This window comes from Plasmodium malariae, assembly GCF_900090045.1.
Source record: "Plasmodium malariae genome assembly, chromosome: 3".
In the NCBI taxonomy this organism is placed as follows: domain Eukaryota; phylum Apicomplexa; class Aconoidasida; order Haemosporida; family Plasmodiidae; genus Plasmodium; species Plasmodium malariae.
The window spans coordinates 1,179,491-1,199,377 of NC_041777.1; the positions used below are offsets into that span (position 1 = coordinate 1,179,491).

Below are 19,887 nucleotides of genomic sequence, written 5' to 3' on the forward strand. Positions count from 1 at the left end.
TATAATTTTATGATACTTTTGCTATTGTCAATGCCTTGATTCCTATAATATATTTAGCAAAACTAAGCTTTAGTTTTTTTTAGAAAAAAATATTTTTTACAATAAAAAATATTTAAGTTTACTTATATATATGTGAAAGTAATGTATTCTATAATATAAATTTAAATCAAAAATTATAAGGACATTAAGTAAAATCATAATAAATAAAAGATATTATTGTACTTATAAGGAACTATTAGGAGAAAATAGTAAAATACATTTGCACATATATTAAGAGAGGAATCATTGAGAAACATATAAATAAAATAGATTTCTGTAAATAACTTAAAATATATTAACACTATAAATAATGAAACAATTAATGATTAAATATGAAAAAAATTTATTACTTATTCTAAGATAAACAAAAAAAAATTAATATTATATAACATAAAATTAACAAAAAAGAATATATTAATGTAAGAAAATGATAATATATTCAATTCAATAGATGTTATAAATAAAGTTAGCAGAGTTTTCCCTTATTTGTATAAATATATAAAAAATAAAGAATTATTTAATGATTTATAATAATAGATACATTAATTTAATAACGTCAATAAATATTAACAATCACTTCATAACAAAAGAGGCTATTAATTAATAATATATTTTAAGTTATAAAACATTTAAAATTTTTGTTGATATGTATATCTTTATTATATTAATTCCAATTATAAAAATCTCACATATACTCAGTCTATGTTATATATATTTTATCCTTTTTAATAAAGGTAATATAATAAAAAAGAATTAAGTATATTGTAAATAAATATATATTTAAATAATAAATTATGTGTAACGCGATATTATTTTCATCAAAATGATAAATATTGTTATAATTTTGTTATTTCTAAACTTTATACTACATTCACCAAAATACTAAAAATTGACATTTAATATAATAGAAAAATTATGTATATATTAATAAAATTATTTAAAAAATTGTAACATAGAAATTAATAATTGAACATTATAAATTATAAAATATCAATAAACAAATAATAAAAAATAGTGATATATTGAACAAATGTAGTATATACAAGATAGGTAAGTTTTTGTTTGTTAAATGTAAGAAAGGGATATTTATATAATTCCTTTGTGGTAATTAGTTCCAAATATTTCTCTTATATAATTTAATAATATTTTATTAAATATATTTTTTTTAAAAATATAATATGAATATACTTATAATTCATAATTCATTAGCTTTAAAATTTACAATGAAATGATAAGTAATTAAACAGAAAATATAATTTTTTTATATAAATTAAATATATATATTCGTATATACCTTAATATTTAAGATAAGAATTTATTATAAAAATAAGAAGAAATTTAATCAATATTATATATTAAAAATGATATCTGATAAAGTTATATAGATACATACATAAAATAACACATGTGAATGTACATTTAAAAAAACTCTATAATGATGATATATAATTATACTATATAACATGGATATAAGCAAAAACATTTTTAATATAATATTATTTTTTATTAGTTTATTATATTTTCTGTTTACCTTGCCCATTTATGATTGTAAATATTACTTTTTTATGAAAATAAATGTATTATTATTATTTATTATGAAGGAAACATTTAAAAAATAATTTTTTTAAATAATAACTATATAACCCTACAAATTTTTAATTAAACGTATGAAAAATACTACATTTTTGTGTATTTCTTTATTTAATGTATAAAAAATATATATTTTTAAAATATATTTCATTTTTTTACTTCTAATATTCCGTGAGTGAAGACACATTTTAATTAGTCCGTTATGGTGCAGGTTCATATTTTCTTAAAATTCTTAATTATAAGTAATCAATGGATTATTGTTTTTCTTATTAATTCCATTAATAAACTAAAATTCACTACTAATTATTTTTTTATCATTTAAGGTTTTTGTATCTTTTTATTTTTTTTTTAATACTAAGAAAATTTTTTTAGAATCATTACCTTCGAAAATTTATTATAGAAAAACATCCGATTTAACAGATGATTTTTGTACGTGGGAAGATGATAAGGTTCAAACAACAAAAAATCAATTAAATATATATGAGGGCATTAAGAATGATTTGGATAATATTATGAGAGTTTTATGTTATTTATCTTTTAAAGAAAAAGGAAATTCATGTGATGAACAATGTCACTATTTGTATTATTGGATAGGAAATATATTATTTAATAAATTAAAGGAAGAAAATTCAGTTACAACAGTTATTGATGTACTTAATAATTTTTCACGTAATCTTGGTTCATCTCAAAATTGCAGATGTATATTTCCGAAAGGTATTAGTGAAGAAGAATTTACAAAATTGAAGATTGTACATGATTATTGTAAAGACTACGAAACTATTCAGCACAATATTACATATAAAAAAATTATGTGTAATGATGAATTTAGTAGTTACCTTGTTAAAGCTACTAGTACATATGATAATTTGTATAGGGAATGCGTAACAACAAATTCTAAAGAATACTGTGTTGAAGTTAAAAAACAAGTTCCTACATGCTTTCAGAAGAAATTATCTACTTTGTCGTGTCAAGTACAGGATGTCTCACATCAAGGTTTAGATGAAGAAACTTCTGCATTAGCTAAACAATCAGGAACTATGGATGAACAGTCAACCTTTAATCTATCTCAAATTTTAATGTTGGCTACTCTTCCAATTGCAGGAATATTATTCTTTTCCTTTATTATATATAATGTAATTAAAAATAAAAATTATAAATATTATAATTTACTAAGAATAATTTACCTTCAATGAAGAAAAAAGTAATTAATGCATAACAATAATAATATAAACTTTTTATATATATCTTTCGTATGACAGTTTACTCCCTTTGTATCGAGGATACGTAAATATTTAGTAAAGAGGAAATTAGTTAGACATAATTTAAATTATACAGATAGACAGGAATTAACAGAATACACATCTTTGCAACCAAAATCAAATGTGGAGAGAAGACAAATAAATATTGCTTTCCATTCTTAATGAAAGTCATCTTATTAATAGAATTGAGTACACTTGTTTATTTCTACGAATACACATTTTAAGAAAATATTTATGAATATCTGTTTCTATTGAAAATGCAAATAAATAAAAAAGATAAAAAATTTACAAAAATTAGAGAGTCAAATATAATGCTGAAAACTATAGCTTAGCACACAGTGTTTTAATGTACTATAAAAAATATATGTATTTAATATATTATCCTTAGAAAATATATTATTATTTAAAATGTATATAGAACTGTAATTAATAAAAAATGTAGAGCATTATATTATAAATTAGCATACATGTTATTTCGTTAATATATATATGATAACCTAAGTTAAAATTAAATAAGAAATAAAAACACTTCACATATTGGGTTTATCAAAGTTAAATATTTTTCTTATAACATAATAGAAGTTATAATTTAAACTAGTAAAAAGAATAATATGAATAATTAAATTATTGGAGTAGAGAGGATTAAATAATGGTTATTATAACATTAGAAAAACACAATATAAAAAGTTCATAGATTATATACTAATTATAGAATAAAAAATAAAGAGAGAAGGTATTAGATATATGCTTAATACTGAAATGTAACATTTGAATGTCAATTTTAGAAATAATATTTATTAATACATTACATGAATCAAATTTTCATATAAATAAGTATATGTAAGTACTTGATTAGCTTTTGATAAACGCAATAAAAACTTAAGTAAGCAAATAGTAAATTTATTTTAAAAAAATTTTATTGCGAATAATTTTTTAAGTAATTTTTCTGTATAAAATATATTATTTATATTTTTTAATTGAAGAAAATTTTTATATATTAATAAAAGAAACTTTGTTCATCAATAAAATATTATAAGTTACAACGGAATAATAAAATTTGAGCATTTTTAACCATAAATAAGTTTATTCTAATTATCATATAACAAAAGAAACGAATGCATGTGTTATCTAAAATTTATCAAGATATGATTTTATTTCAAAAAAAAAATGATCTACTAATCATAAAGATAACATATTAAATAGAAAAGATTAAAAATTTTGTATTGTAAATATATCGTTCTACTGTGTATATACATATTTATATTGTTTCTTAAAAGTATATAATATATTATCAAAGTACAAAAATACGTTAATAAAATATATTCGATAAACCTAAAGAAACCATTATTAAATTTAATGATGAAATATTAAAAGAAAAATAATAATAGTTTTAAAAATAACTTATTGCATACCGTGTGTAAAGAATAGAATCACTTATACAAAATAATGAACATATTGATCTATTTTTTGATAGGATAAATACAACAAAAGTGTAATTATTTTAGAATATAATACTAAATTATAAAAGATTAAGGCATACTTAATCATACAAATTATATAATATAACATTACATATTAACAACATATAAATATAAAAAAATGAAAATAATATCAAGAAAAATATATTAATAATAAAACTGAATAATATTAATAAATGTAAATAGAATTAATTAAGTTAAAAGATAATTTTTTAATAAAAATATATCATAAAAGTTACAAAACAAAAAAAATATATAATTATATTTAAAATATTACATAAAAATATATATAACTTAGAACTACGATTTTTTTTTTTTTTTTAATTAATTTATTTTATAAGAGTAAATTTCTAAGAATATTATTATCAATTTATTATTATATTGTTAAAAAATATATATCTAATATATAATAGTTTTATATTTATTCCTATGCACCAAGAGTAACAAAGAGTAATAAATAAAAACATTTGGATAATTGCATTTCTTTTTTTAAAGGTACAATGAATAAAACATTACGTTAATTTCATTTATATTAGTTGATTACGAGTTATAATTTCATATGTATTTTCGGAAGTATTTATTTATATATGAATAAGCTATAAATTGTTTGTTCTATCTTCTATAATATTTTAGTGAAAAATATTTATACATAAAAGATTTTTTTAAGATATATTATCATTTCGTATTTCTTAACAATATTATTTTATATTGTGCGTTATTCTATTTATATTAAATGTTATTGTTTTTTATCTTTATACTATAATAATTTCTAAAATTGCTATTTTACTAATTTTTTTTTTTTTTTTGTTAGAATTAAATGTTATATCATTTAATGTAATTATATCACAGCCCAAAATCAATATAAATATGTTTATAAAAAATTTTTATTTAATAATTATCTATACTGTTAAGAAATGACATGTATATTAGTTTAATTTTAATTTTTTATTAATAATGTATGTAGGAGATTCTTAATTTTGTGCAATAACATATTTGAGGAATAATTTTAATAATACATACCTTTGTGATGTTATTATAGCAGTTACGTAATTATTAATTTAATATTATATAATTTTATAAATATTAATTAAATACATATTATAAAATAAATGGACAAAAAAAGAGATATATATTTTTATTCGTTTCAAATCTTGGCGAATGTATTATTGAATCAAGATTATTTTGATATAAAAATATTTTATGTAAGAATTATTGTTTTTTCTTTATTACATTTCTTCTAAAGATATATAATTAATTAAAAAAAAAAAGAAATTAAATTTACAATTTAGAAACATTTCATTTACAAATAATGATATAAATTAAACTTAATTAAGTATATTAATTATTAAAAATTATTTTACAAAAATAAAATATTAGTTATTATTTTCCATTAAAATATATATTTTTTCGTAGATTATGTAATACAAAATTAATTATATTTTAATTTATATTATAAACTATAATATAATGTACTTGCTTAAGCAGTAACTAAATGTTGTGTTATTATTAACGTAATATATAATGTTTTTTTTATCAGTTATTACATATATTCTTTTTTATTTATATGAGTTATATTTTTAAGAATAATAACTTTTCCTTTTAAAATATATTGTTAATAAAATTTAAATTATTAATTGGATGATATCCGTAATATTATAATTCATTGCTGTAACATGTGGAGAAATGTATAATATATACATTTTATACATTCTATACATTCTATATATAAGCTGAATATTTCTAAATATGTAAAGAATATACATTAATATTTTTGCTTTATTATGAAGAAACTTTGTAAAAAAAAGTTATATAATAAGTGCACTGCATTAAATAATTAAATTATGTATTTTAAATATTTACGAATGTATTTTTATTATTTTGTATAAGTGAACGTTTATTTTTTTTTAATAACCCTAACATAAAAATTTTATAATATAATTGATACGTAAATTTATTCGCAAGCGTAATATTCTTTATATTTATATACATATTATTAAGTATTTACGAATGAATAATAAAAGCATTTATTTTAAATAAATATAGCATTGTTTATTATTGGAAGTGAATTATAATATATTATTTTTCTCCTTAATGGATTTTAATGATCAATATCATGGAACAAAAAATTAAGTTTAACTTATCTACTAAAATTGCCTTATTTATACTTTTAATTTGGATATATTATTTTAACAATGATGTAATATGACGATATTATTTAAAGATATTTGTATTGTTTATATTTTTAGTATTTTATATTTATTAATGATTTTTTTTTACTATTAGATTATTTATTCTTTTATATGATGAACATTTTTGTGTTTTTTAGAGTAAGGTGAAAAAATCATTAGGTGAAAAACACAATGTAGACATAGAATTAAATTTAAGAACCTATCGATTACTAGCAAAATATAAACAGGATAAGTATTCAAATATTGTAGAGTTAAAAAATGATATATCAAATAATGGAGAAAGCAAAAAAGAAAATATATCTATTAATGACAGTGGGGGAAAAGGACTAAAAAAACAATCTAATAGATGTATATTAGAAAAGGCGCAATACTATACAGAAGTTATGGATTATAATAATGGAATGTTCGATGGAAAACATTTCCATTTTGAAAAAAGAATGGTCAAAAAAAGAAATTATGATGATTTTCTTGAAAGAAAAAGGAGAATTTATAATATAGCATTTAAAAAAGTGAAATTTAGAAGTTACGGATTTGGAATTACTATATTCTTTTTTTTTTTCTTATTAGGAATAGGATTACCTATATTAAAAGGATTAGAGTCTGTAGAAGGTCTTTTAGTTATAAAACCAATTGAGAAATTTTGTGACCTTATAAATGAAATACCAGGTTTAAATGATTATAGTGTATTACATATTTTTCTAGTCTTATTTTCTATACTTATAGTTTCATTAGGTGTCATAATTATAATAAGTATTCCTAAAATTTTAAAAAACAATGAAAAATATAAAAAAATGAAGTTAATGATTGAGTAAAATAAATATTAATAAGTATGTGTTTTTTGGTAAAAATATTATTAATATAATGTAATATTTTTGATACGTTTTATTACATATTCATAATAAACATAGCTACGATTTCCATAATTTCATAAATATATGGGTATAAACATAAAATTTTTGATTTATTACAGTAAAAAATTAACTCCTTAATTTTGTTGTGAATTAGAATATATTAATGTATTATGATATGAATTTTAAAATATTAATTCTTCTCTATTATTTGTATTTGATATTATATATGTATGTGAATTTATATTCATTTTTATAAAAAACGTATGTTTGTTCTTTAAAATGAAAGTAAACTGTCACAATACATATAAACTTTTTGAATCCTGTGATAATGTATATTTTAATACATAAATACTACTTTATATCTTATATCTTGTTATAAACTAACACTACTACTAGCATGGGCTATTAAGTAAATGTGCTATTATATTCAGGTTAACAATAAATGTTCCCTGTTTTGTATTTTATAAAAAGGATTGGATATTTTTAATTATATTGATATATTCATATATATATTTATTTAATTTATGCTAAAATTTAATATTTATTTTACATTATGTTCTTTATATAAGATATTTTATAGAACGTGCTAACTGTAAATTCATTTTTAATATAATTTAAGTTTTGTGTACATTGTATAAATGTTAAACTATGAATATATAATAAAAAAAATATCTTAGTTAAATATCTATTATTTATAACTGTTTAATAAATTGGGGATTATAAACGATTACAATTAATTTATGACTTAATCTTTCTCATTTAATTATAGTTCCTGATTGTAGTGTTAATTTAATTTTGAAAACAATATTTAAATATATATTATAATAGAATAAATATATTCTATTTTATTTATGTTTTTTATATAATTCAAAAATAAAAATAATGAATTATATTTAAATATATGCCAATAGATAATATGAACCAATGGATTTTTTTTTTTTTTACTCTAATAATAGAAAATTTATAAAAATATGTTCTATATGTATAAAATCCTAAATTAATCTTAAGGGTTATTATTATAGTTATTTGTTTTATACAATAGTTTTATTATGTATAGGTATTTATTTATATTTTTATTATTATTTTGTACGGCTGTTGATAAATTTATTAGGTACAGTTTTAACAATACCCCTAGACTACATTTGTCACTACTAATACTTACATATTTATAATTTGTTTTTCATAAATATAATAAAAGTTAAAAAAAAAAGTTTATTATTTTTTTATAAATTATTTATAAATGATTAACTAGTTTTCAGATAACAGGCATGAAATGGTTAATATTTATGAATATAATTTTAGTACTAGTTGAACTTTTATATAGGGGAATATTAATCTTGAATTTTTATATGCTGTTACAATAAATGTTATTATAAAGACTTTTTTTTAATTTATTTGTACTATAATGTAATTAATATTTTAGTTCTATTTTACAAAACGTGAATATTTGTTGTAATATACATTGATACTCAATAAGGATATGAATTTTTATTCTTGAGAATTTTACGGAAATAATGTTTTAAACTAAGGTTATTTTGATATTGCTAAATTTTATATTAGAATTACCATGTATATTCTATCTTTTTATTTTTATTTTTTGTTATATTTCTTATAAATATATATCTAAAAATAATTAAAAAAAAAAAGAGACTTATAACGTTGAAATTAAAAATTGTTAATTAGAAATAATAGTATGAATTACCAATAATTAAAAATTGTACCACTGAAAAATTACATTATGGAAACAGGAAATATCCTTATTCGTTTACTTTTAAAAAATATAATTTTTTATATATTAGTTATTCTGTTAAATATTTAATTTTATACTATATTACATTCCATTAAGAAATGTATGCGCTTACGACATAGCTAATGCAAGTGATATAAATAATTTATCAAAAAATGTTATAAAAAATATATTTTTTGCTTATTATTATAATAATATTGTCATAATATTTAATATTTTATTATTGATAACCAATTTTTCTAATTAAGAATGTTTAAAGTATTAGATTTTTTAATGCGTAACTATCATTGGGATTAGTTATGCTCTTTACACAATGAATAGTTTATTATCTGTATTTTCTATATTCTATATTATATATATCATATATACTACATATTCTCTCTTTAATAAATATTTAGAAATATAATATAATAATGTGTTTTTTTATTTTATTTTGATAAATATTAATTAAAAAATAATTTAACATCTCTAATATATTAAATAAATATTTTATATATATATAAGAATTCATGCTATATCATTATAATGAAAGATAATTTTTAATCATTAAAATTAAGAAATAAGTTTACAAAATATATTTTTTCGAAATTTTTTTACTTTATCTCTCTAGCAGAAAAATTATAATTATAAGCTTTTAATTTTTTTTGGAAAAATGATATAAAATAGAAAAGAAAATTAAATAAATTGTGTATTATCTTTTAATTTTAGAATAATATTATGTTACTATTAATATTTTCCTTATTATATTGATATATTAAAAATATATATCATGGAAAAATATATTAAGTCATTCTTATTTTTTAAAATTGCTACGTTTATACTTTTAACTTGGATAGTCCATTTTAACGTTGATCAGGTATGATAGTATTTTTTAAGAATATTTATATTACATATGTTTTTCGTGTTTTAATTTCATTAGTTTTTTCTTTTGGTTTTAGATTATTTATTTAATTATATAATAAAAAAAATTTCTTTTTTAGTGTTCTTTTAGCAAATTTTTGGATGAAAGCTGGAAATATCGTAGAAAATTTTATATAAATACTTATCGTTTACTGGCAAAATATAAACGAGATAATGCTTCAAATGATGTAGGATTAAAAGAAGAAATACCAAATCATACAGTTAAAGAAGAAAAATATGTATGTAATAATGGCTGGGGGACATCAGGAAAAAAGGTAAAGTCATGTAAAAGTTCATCAATGTATGTGGTAGGTCATAAACCAACTATGAAAAATAAATCAAATATATTTGAAACAAAGAAATATTCTCATCTTGAAAAAAAAATATTCAAAGAACTTGACTATATGGATTTTCTTAAAAATAACAGGACACTTAGTGAAAGGATTTACTATAAAATAATACGTAAAAAATACGGATTACGAATAGGTTTACCTTTATTTTTGTTCTTATTTTTAGCAACTTCACTTATATTAGATGTAACTTGTAATATGGGGCTTATAAAGGAATGGTTTAATATACTGAATGCTCTTCCTATAGGTAAATGGTACATGTATTTAGATAAATTGTTGAGGAATTCTCCTTATAAATGGTTTTTCCAGTCTATGAAAAAATTAGATAATGTGGTAAAAGGTAGAGGGTGTAAAGCTAGAAGTGATGGATATATTTATGTCAGTACTTTTTTAGGTCTTTTTATATATGTCATACCTTTTATTATATTAGGAATAACAATTATATTAGGAATTGTATATTACCATAAAAAAGTTAAAAAATATGAAAAAATTAAGTTCAGGAAAAGATAAATAAATAGTAAGATATATGTTATTTTCTTTGAGGTAGTTTTTAATAAGAAGTAATATTTGTAATAATCTTAGATACATACTTAATAAAAATAATTACAACATAATTATTCCTTATTTTATTTCATTGAATTTAAATATAGATAGCCTTTTTGCTACAAAATAGTAATAATAAATGTTATTAGTTTTTTTGTGAATTTGGTCATTTTAAAATTTTATAATCTGTAATATAAAGTATTGTTCGAGCGTGACTAAACACTGTGTTACTACGTTTAAAATTTTGTATGTAAATACGTTATCTTCAAAAATATATATATATATATGTTGAAATGAATATGCATTAACACAATTCATATAATTTTAGTGGATTAAAATAATTTATATTTGATTAAGAAATTATTTCTAATTGTTTTTTTCTCTTATGTATTATGAAACGACTATTTTTTCAAGTTATTAAGAGAATGCATTATTTGTTTTAAACTAGAAATTATTACGTCTTTTCTTACATTTAATTAATAAAACCGATTACGTACTATTTTTGGTATATTTATATTTTGTTTACTTACGAAAAAACTTAATATTAATTTCATGAAATAGCTTGTATGAAATATATATTTAAAATATAATTATTCAAAAAGCTTTTTAAATATAACTTTCGTATTTTTTCGCATGATATTCGCATGAATTTATAAATATGTAATAAAAATATATTCATATTAAGTACCATTTATTTATGAATATTTAATAATATATATATTCTATTTCTTTACAGTTAAATGAGCAGTTAAAACCATTTATACTTTTTAGTTATTTCGATAATTATGGTGTTTATTAAATTATAGAAAGAGGAATTAAATATATATTATATTGTTAATTTATTAATAAGTATGTTATATATTTTTTTTAAGATTTACATTGTTAAAAGGTTAAATTAATGGAATAAAAGTTATCATATATTACTAGATAATATGGGTATTTGTTTTTTTTCCTTTTTCATAATAGTTAAATATGAAGTATATGCCTATGCTACAAATAGATATATTATTAGAGGTAATGAAGATAAATACATATTTTCTGCAAGAGAGTGATAACTTGTATGTATTTTTTAGTATATATATATATACGTATATGCATTTTTTTATATATATAAATATATTAAGTAATTTATTAAGTTGTGTTTATGATATATAAATATACGCGTATATATTGATAATTACTAATTAATTTATATTTATAATATTCATTTATTAAATAAAATCAAATTAAAAAAAAAGTAATATTTTTTTATAGATATTTAATAAATAAAAGCATATTTTCATTAGATTATTTTCAATTAGGTCTATTTAAAAAATTAGTCTTTTTTTTTTATACAAGATTTAATTAAGTTCAGGGCGTATGGTTTTGCGTGCAACATTTTTGCTAGTAAATCTTATGATTAAACATCATTTATTAAATTTGATTTTTCATGGAATAAAATGAATATTATAATATAAAAGTAATGTATGTTTTACTTATTATAATTGCATTTACTTTAAAATGTATATTATAGTTTATGTATCAGAACTTAAATATTTTTTTCCTTGGAAAATATCCTGAGGATAAGTAAAGTAGGGGTTTAAAATCATGGAAAAATGTGCTTTTTAAAAGTGAAATGATTATTATTAATCATTTTAGGAAAAAATATATATATGTTTTAATATTAAGTATTTCTGTATTATATTGAAATTTTTTTATTCTATGTATAACATATATATAGGTATGTAAAATAATTATTTTACAAGAATATATTTTTTTTTTTTGAATTTCATTATATAGAAATTAAAAAAAAATTTAGTAAAAGAAACAATTCTATTTCGTATAATACATGTTCAAATTAGGAACTATTTAAACATTGCATATATATACACTTGTCTAATTTTGAAAAGAACTATAATAATATATAATTTGTTACAATTTTTTGATTTTCAATTCATTATAACTCTCGTTATACTGATCTTTTTATTCTTTCTAGTAAAACAGCATATAAAATTTTAAACACGTATTTATGTCAATTTTTATATTAACCATCAACACTTATCAAAAATATTGGAAAAATATATTAGATCTTTTAAAAAAATCCATATAATATATTTATATTTAATAAAAGGACAAACTTAGCTTTACAATTAAAATTTAGTCATTTAGTTAATTTATATACGTTAATTAAAAGTGAAAATAAGAGTAAAATTAAGATATATACAAGATTATAATTAAATTATTTTTTGTTTTTATTAACTGATATATGTTACTAAATCTATGTTGGATCTAAAGCATTGAAGAGACTATATGCAACTTCATTCTTATTTTGTCTCTTATATACGTTTTGGGGTAGTTAATGAACAAATAGTGTTTTTTGAATTTTAATCTATATACTATTACATGTCTAATAATAAATCAAGTATTAAAATATTATTTTTTATTATAATTATAATACATGCATTATTTTAAAGTAAAACAGGATGATAAAAATATTTATTTTTATATCATTAGAATGGGGAAATAAGGCAATGATCATATATGTAGTGAACTTTTATTAGACAAAATATATTAATATAGTCCATAAATATTATATATTCAATCAATGTGTTTATGAGTATATATAATTTTATATTTCATATTTTAAAAAGTATTATAACTTTTAAAAAAATAAAAAAAATTTTAATTTTCTTGTTTTTATATACTAGAGGAATCTCGCTTACACATAGAAATATATGAATATGAATATACTGCATATATAGTTGATAAAGGAATATATTCTTAGTCAATTACTATTTAATAAATAATATTATGTATGGGAGATATTTTGTATAATATAGTATAACATAGTGATATGCATACGAACTATGGTAATATAATGTTTAATATAATTATTAATATATTAAAATTATATTATTTTTGAAATTAATAAATAGTTAACCATTACAGAATATCATAAAATATAGAAATAATTTGAAGAATTATTATAATTTGGTTATTATTACATAATTTTATTTTATGTAGTGTATATATGAGAGGAGATACTGTTATATGTAGGAAAATAAAAAAGTTTTTACATTATAACTATTGTCACTTATAGAATAAGTATTTATTTCAAATATTGGGTATGCTCTTGTTTGTGCATTAATTTTTCCAACTCCTTATATATAATTCGTTGTATTTATTTTAATAGCTATATCAATATATCCTATACATATATTTCTATACTCGTATGTTTCGATTAAATATTTATATATTTTCTTTTATTTTTAATTTTTTATGAATTTTTTTATAAATATTTACTTGTATAAATGATTAATTAGTTTATATTACTTAGGTGTATGTATTCGTAAAACGATTTTTCCTTCAAATTTTTATTGCTTCTTTTTAAACAAATGCTATACTTTTTTATTTTACCTCACCTTTATAATTCTTTCATTAACCATACTTTTTTAGTTACTTTTTTTAGTTTAAAATTTGCATGCAATTTTTTTTTTAAATATTAAAATTGTAAAAAATCAAATTATTATATATAATGTTAAATAACTTGTATTCTGAAAAAAAAGAAAAATTAGAATTACCATTTTTCTAATGCAAAAAAGTTACTAAAAGATCAATGGAGAGTTGAATTGTTATAATAATTGATGTAATGTATATAATTATAACTATGAATGTTAATTTGTGTTATGTTATTTTTATGCTATTTCTTGTGCGCTTTAATAGTAAAGGACTGTGCATGCAAAAGTTTTAGGAGAAAAAAAAATAGAGAATAAAAAGGACTAACAATATATACATCGTAAATATAACAGTATTAATTTCAAAAAAAATGGCTTTTCTTTTTTTGGGATACATGTATTTGTACGATGCAACATAATTTTCGTAAAAGAACGTTAACCTAAAGAAGGGGATAATGGAGATGAAGCAAAACGATAATTGAAAAACCATGAAAAAGTAAAACAAGTACAAATGGAAACAGGAAACATAAAAATAAAGAACAACATAAAATATAAATGATTATAATAGCAAATGTATAAGATCAGTATAAATCAAAATTTTTTTTTTTTTTTACTTTGTTTTCCATGGTGAGCGTTCTATTACAAAGTTATTGTTCTAAAAAAGTATGATGGATATAAAAAAAAATGGAAAATACAAAGGAAAAATGAAAAAGAAAACATCAAAAAAAACAAAAGGATAAATGTTTACAATATTTTTTTATTTTATATATTCTTCTCTTAATTCGTTGGAGAAGTAGAAAAATTGAGAAAATATCTTTGTAATTATGTACTGCAATGTGATTTGGGATTATAAAAAATAAAATTTGTTTTGTTCGAATTTTTTTTTTGTATCACTTACGTTGGTACATCGTGTACATGTATGTACGAATAAGTATGTGTACATATATGCATGGGGTCGATAGGATTATATGTCCATTTATGTGTTTCCACTGGTGTACCTTACTAAATATCATAAAATGAATATTTATATTTATATATATTTAAATACATTGAAATATTTGATCATAATTTTACAGGTGCTTGGTGAGATTTTTACTCATAAACAGTGAGCAAATGATAAAATTAGAACAAATAAACAAAATAAAATGCATTTTATATGATATGCTTTATATTCTTCTGCTTATAACTCCATTTCACCAATTTCTTATTATGATTGAGTTTCATAAGTATATATTTAAATTTTTTTTTTTGTAATTATCTTCACCTGAAGAATACTTTTATGAAGGAGCTAATGTGGACATATCTCATTTAAAACAAAATAAATCTACTAATATATTTATGGTCTCGAAGTAATTTCATGTAGATAAATAATTGAAATTGCTTGAGGATACAATTATGTGAATGTCTATGTATGTTTGTGAAATAGCATTTTTCATGGGTGAATTATTTTGTAAGCATATAGGGCGCATTTACATACATATATTTTTTTTTTTTCAAGCTCTCTCTTTGTGCGTGTGAGAATATTTACATTTAAAGTGTTAAATGAGTACATATGCATATATATTTATATAGAAACATTTGTGTATTGGCATGTTTTTTTCAAGAATTTTAAGATATTACAACCATATGTGCCCTCAACATAGATGAATCAATGTAAAAATTTATGTACATAGGATAGCATGAATAAATTAATGAAACTCTGATATATGAAAAGAGATAATCTCAAGAATGAGTAAACTTCATTGGAATAGTTATTTCACTTACGGATCTTAATAAAGAAAAGGAATATGAAAAACTATGTAAATTATCTAAAGAGGAAGCAGTTTAAACTTATTAGTTAAGAGAATTTTCTTATAACACCAGCTCCAACCTATATTGAATAAAAAGCGCAAGCGTACTTTTTATTACGTTTATTAATGATTAATATAAATAGTATTAATTAGTTTACTCGTCATAATAATTATGAAAACCAATTGTCGATCATAAAGATAATGCGTTAAATTCAAATGTATAAAGGGTAAATGTAAAAGCTATTAGTTCGTCCTAGTACAATAGAACAAAGTTTGTATATACATGCATATATATATATGAGTATAATGGACTTATGTATATATGCACATGTTTTTAATATTCACCATAAATATACAAATATGTAAGGAATTGTGCACGTGTAATAGTGAAAAATATGCACATACAAAGGGCGTATTCAGATTTGTATATAAAGTATTAATTCACTTGAAACTAAAAAAAAAAAAAAATACACCATATTCTTTATAATTTTATTTTTTTGTAAACATAATATTAGAGAATTGAATGTAAAATTATGTGTAATATAGGACTACTATATACGTCTTACAAAAATAAATTAATTAGAAATAGTAACTATCAATATATCTATAGACTAAAGTGAATGTAACGTGGATAAAACTCAAAATTGTTTTCATTTTAGAGATTATTTTAACGTATATATGTTTGCGGGTACATATTGCAATAAAATTAATAGCCGTAATAGTACTGCGGAAAAGATATAATACTTCTATAATAAGAATGATTTAAAAAATATTATTTAATGTTACAGTGTAAAAAAAAATTATTTCAGTGAAAATATATTTAAAATACATTAATTTAATTTTAAATAAAATAATGAAGAAAAAAAAATCATATAGTTCATTGTTATTATCGTACTAACGCCATGGTTAATTAAAAGAAACATAATCCGTTATAATAAAAGAACTATTTAAAAGAATTATTGTTATAAGTAACATTATATATATAAGAAATTAGTGAATACTGAAAATTTAATATAAATATATATGATTTAATAGATATAAATATATAAAATAAGTATATATATATTTAATAATATTATTCACTTAGGTTGAATAACTTCACATAAAAATTAAATATTTCAAGAAAAATGAAAATTATTAATAGTTTATCCTTTCATTTTACTGAATATGCATGATTAATTAAATTAAAATTGTGTTAATGTTTTTAATAAATACAACATTCATAATATAATATGGGGAAATATTAATGCTCTAAAAATTACTATCCAGATTAATTATATGGGAATTTGGAAAATAATAAATAAATAGGAGTTTGTATATGTACATATTATTTATGGCTGTGAATTATTCACATTAGATAGTATTATTTGTTAGGAATGATTGTTATACTCTTCTATATGAGCACATATTTGTAAATTTTCCTAAAGTAAGGTATATCCGCGTAACAGAATTATGGAAATGTCTAGAAAAAAGAATATTTTTCAATAGATTTATATCGATATATATAAATATATATACTGTATTATTATGAACATATGGTACAAAAAAATTATTATATTACTTTTTTAATGTACTGCATGATAATATGTTTTATATAACACTTTAGAAGTTTCAAGTTTTTATATATTTCTCTTTAATTACGTAAAATCCGTCATTTAATATATAATTTGGAGTAATATATATATATAAATTAATAAAAAATATATGCACTATTATCTCCTACATAAAGTTGTCAAAAAAAAAAAATGCATTAAAGTTTTTCCTAAATTATGTTCTATATCTTTTTGCATATTATCTTTTTGTATTACTTAATTAAACCATTTAATGTTTTATATTATTTAAATATTTTATCTTACTATAATTTTTTTTTAAAAATATTATAATTACTAAAAATTGTTTTTATCGTACATTTACTTTATTATTTATTTTCTATTTAAATTATAATTAGTGCAGAACTTATAAATTTGTATTATTTTAAAAAAAAAAATATAAAAATATAAATTTCTTGATATTTAAATCTAATAAATTGTATTTTAATCATAATATAAAATACATTTTTTTAAGTTATATAAACATTTATGTATTTCATATACAATAATATGATAAGAATATAAAAAAGAATTATATTGGATAGAAATTTTTGAATCATCGTAATTGTGTAAGTGGATTACATTTTAAAATGGAAATTTTTAATTATTGTAAAAATGTTCTACATATAGTAGGTATATGATATATATTAGGTTATAATTAGTACTATGAAGAAAGAAGTTGTCTTTTTTTATTTTTTTTTTTCATCCTATAAATACTATTACATAGCATTTAATAATTTATGTTTTTTGAGTTATTTTATAATGTTTAAAAGCTATAGAATACACATATATCTAAGCTTATCATTAGTAAGCTGAGAAAAATATTTAGAACTATATAAGTTATATATGCTTCTATAACTATTATCACCGTATGTTTTTTATTCTAATTTTAAAATAAAATATTTATACATCAAAAAACTTATTATATTTAGTATTATTTCCGAAATATACTGGCACAAAAGATTAGAATAGCTATGTAAGTGCACTATATATATATGTATTGAAAATTTATTAATAAAATTAGTTTTACCAAAAATTATTTATTTTTATTTTTCTTATTTTCTGAATAACTTTATTGGAAATACCTATACAAATATTTTTAAAATTATCTTTTCTTTTTTTTTACATTATATTTTTATTTTATTTATGTAATTCTTACTTTTTTAAAAATAAAATAAAATAACAATGCAAATAACTCTGCCTTTTATTACTAACTTGCAAATATAAATGAATTTTAAACCGACGTAGATATTAATAAGGTTAAATAATTCTAACGAGGATTAAAAAAATAAATATTTTATTTTAGTTAAAACTCTTACATTTATGTGCAATTTATTTATATCTGTTCTTATTTCATTAGTGAGGTATAAGTATATAAAAGTAATTTTGTTTAATTTTTATTTCTATTTAATGATATGTATATATATATATGTATACTTATGATGAAATTTTCCTTATGAATAATGAAACTTATCACATTTTAAGTAATAAAAATATTACATTTTTATTGTAGTATATATTGATAAAATTCTAGATAATTATAACTGTGAAAAAGGACCGCTAGATTCAAAAACTGCTATATTATTACCAGACTATTAGAGAGGTACAAATAATATAGGATTAAAGATATTTTATTTGGATATATATGTAATGTTCAGACTGTGAAGATAATAATTCTGTATTATGAATGATGCTAATATTAATAAAATATGATAATAATTCAAGTTTTATATACCAAATATTAGTAATAGTATGAACTTCTGTAATATATAAGTCATTATCAGTAATAGATGTATTATTTTTAAAAAATTATTATATAGGAGACTTATTACTTTATATATATACAGAAAATATATAGATTCTATCAAGAAAAAATGTTTAAAATATTTTGTGTGTATAACTGTCTCTTTAACATTTACTCAAATGAAATACGTTCTTAGTATATTTATTATGTTTTCTATGTCTTATTCCATTAGGTAATTTGTCATATATTAAAGAAAGAAGTATTAAGAAATTATTTAATTCTGTGGACAAATCAAAAATTTTATGATTGTTACTTTATTATGTATTTTAATAGTTACTTATGTAATGGTACAAAACTTAAAATAATCTACTGAAATAGAAATAA

At 18.7% G+C, this 19,887-nt stretch overlaps 3 protein-coding genes across 3 annotated transcripts; all 3 read left to right on the forward strand.

The window, feature by feature from the left end:
- Nucleotides 1-1,831: 1,831 nt before the first annotated feature.
- Nucleotides 1,832-3,050, forward strand: PmUG01_03033400 (PIR protein; the record flags this gene model as incomplete). Its single annotated transcript, XM_029003073.1, has 3 exons — nucleotides 1,832-1,888; nucleotides 1,989-2,762; nucleotides 2,889-3,050. The coding sequence occupies 3 exons, from the start codon at nucleotides 1,832-1,834 to the stop codon at nucleotides 3,048-3,050; spliced, it is 993 nt and encodes a 330-aa protein (XP_028859543.1).
- A 3,429-nt stretch (nucleotides 3,051-6,479) lies between these two features.
- On the forward strand, nucleotides 6,480-7,367 carry PmUG01_03033500 (fam-m protein; the record flags this gene model as incomplete). Its single annotated transcript, XM_029003074.1, has 2 exons — nucleotides 6,480-6,563; nucleotides 6,693-7,367. The coding sequence occupies 2 exons, from the start codon at nucleotides 6,480-6,482 to the stop codon at nucleotides 7,365-7,367; spliced, it is 759 nt and encodes a 252-aa protein (XP_028859544.1).
- Nucleotides 7,368-9,922: 2,555 nt separating this feature from the next.
- PmUG01_03033600 (fam-l protein) lies at nucleotides 9,923-10,913 on the forward strand (the record flags this gene model as incomplete). The annotated part of the gene is made up of 2 exons (XM_029003075.1): nucleotides 9,923-10,009; nucleotides 10,134-10,913. The coding sequence occupies 2 exons, from the start codon at nucleotides 9,923-9,925 to the stop codon at nucleotides 10,911-10,913; spliced, it is 867 nt and encodes a 288-aa protein (XP_028859545.1).
- Between the last annotated feature and the right edge of the window lie 8,974 nt (nucleotides 10,914-19,887).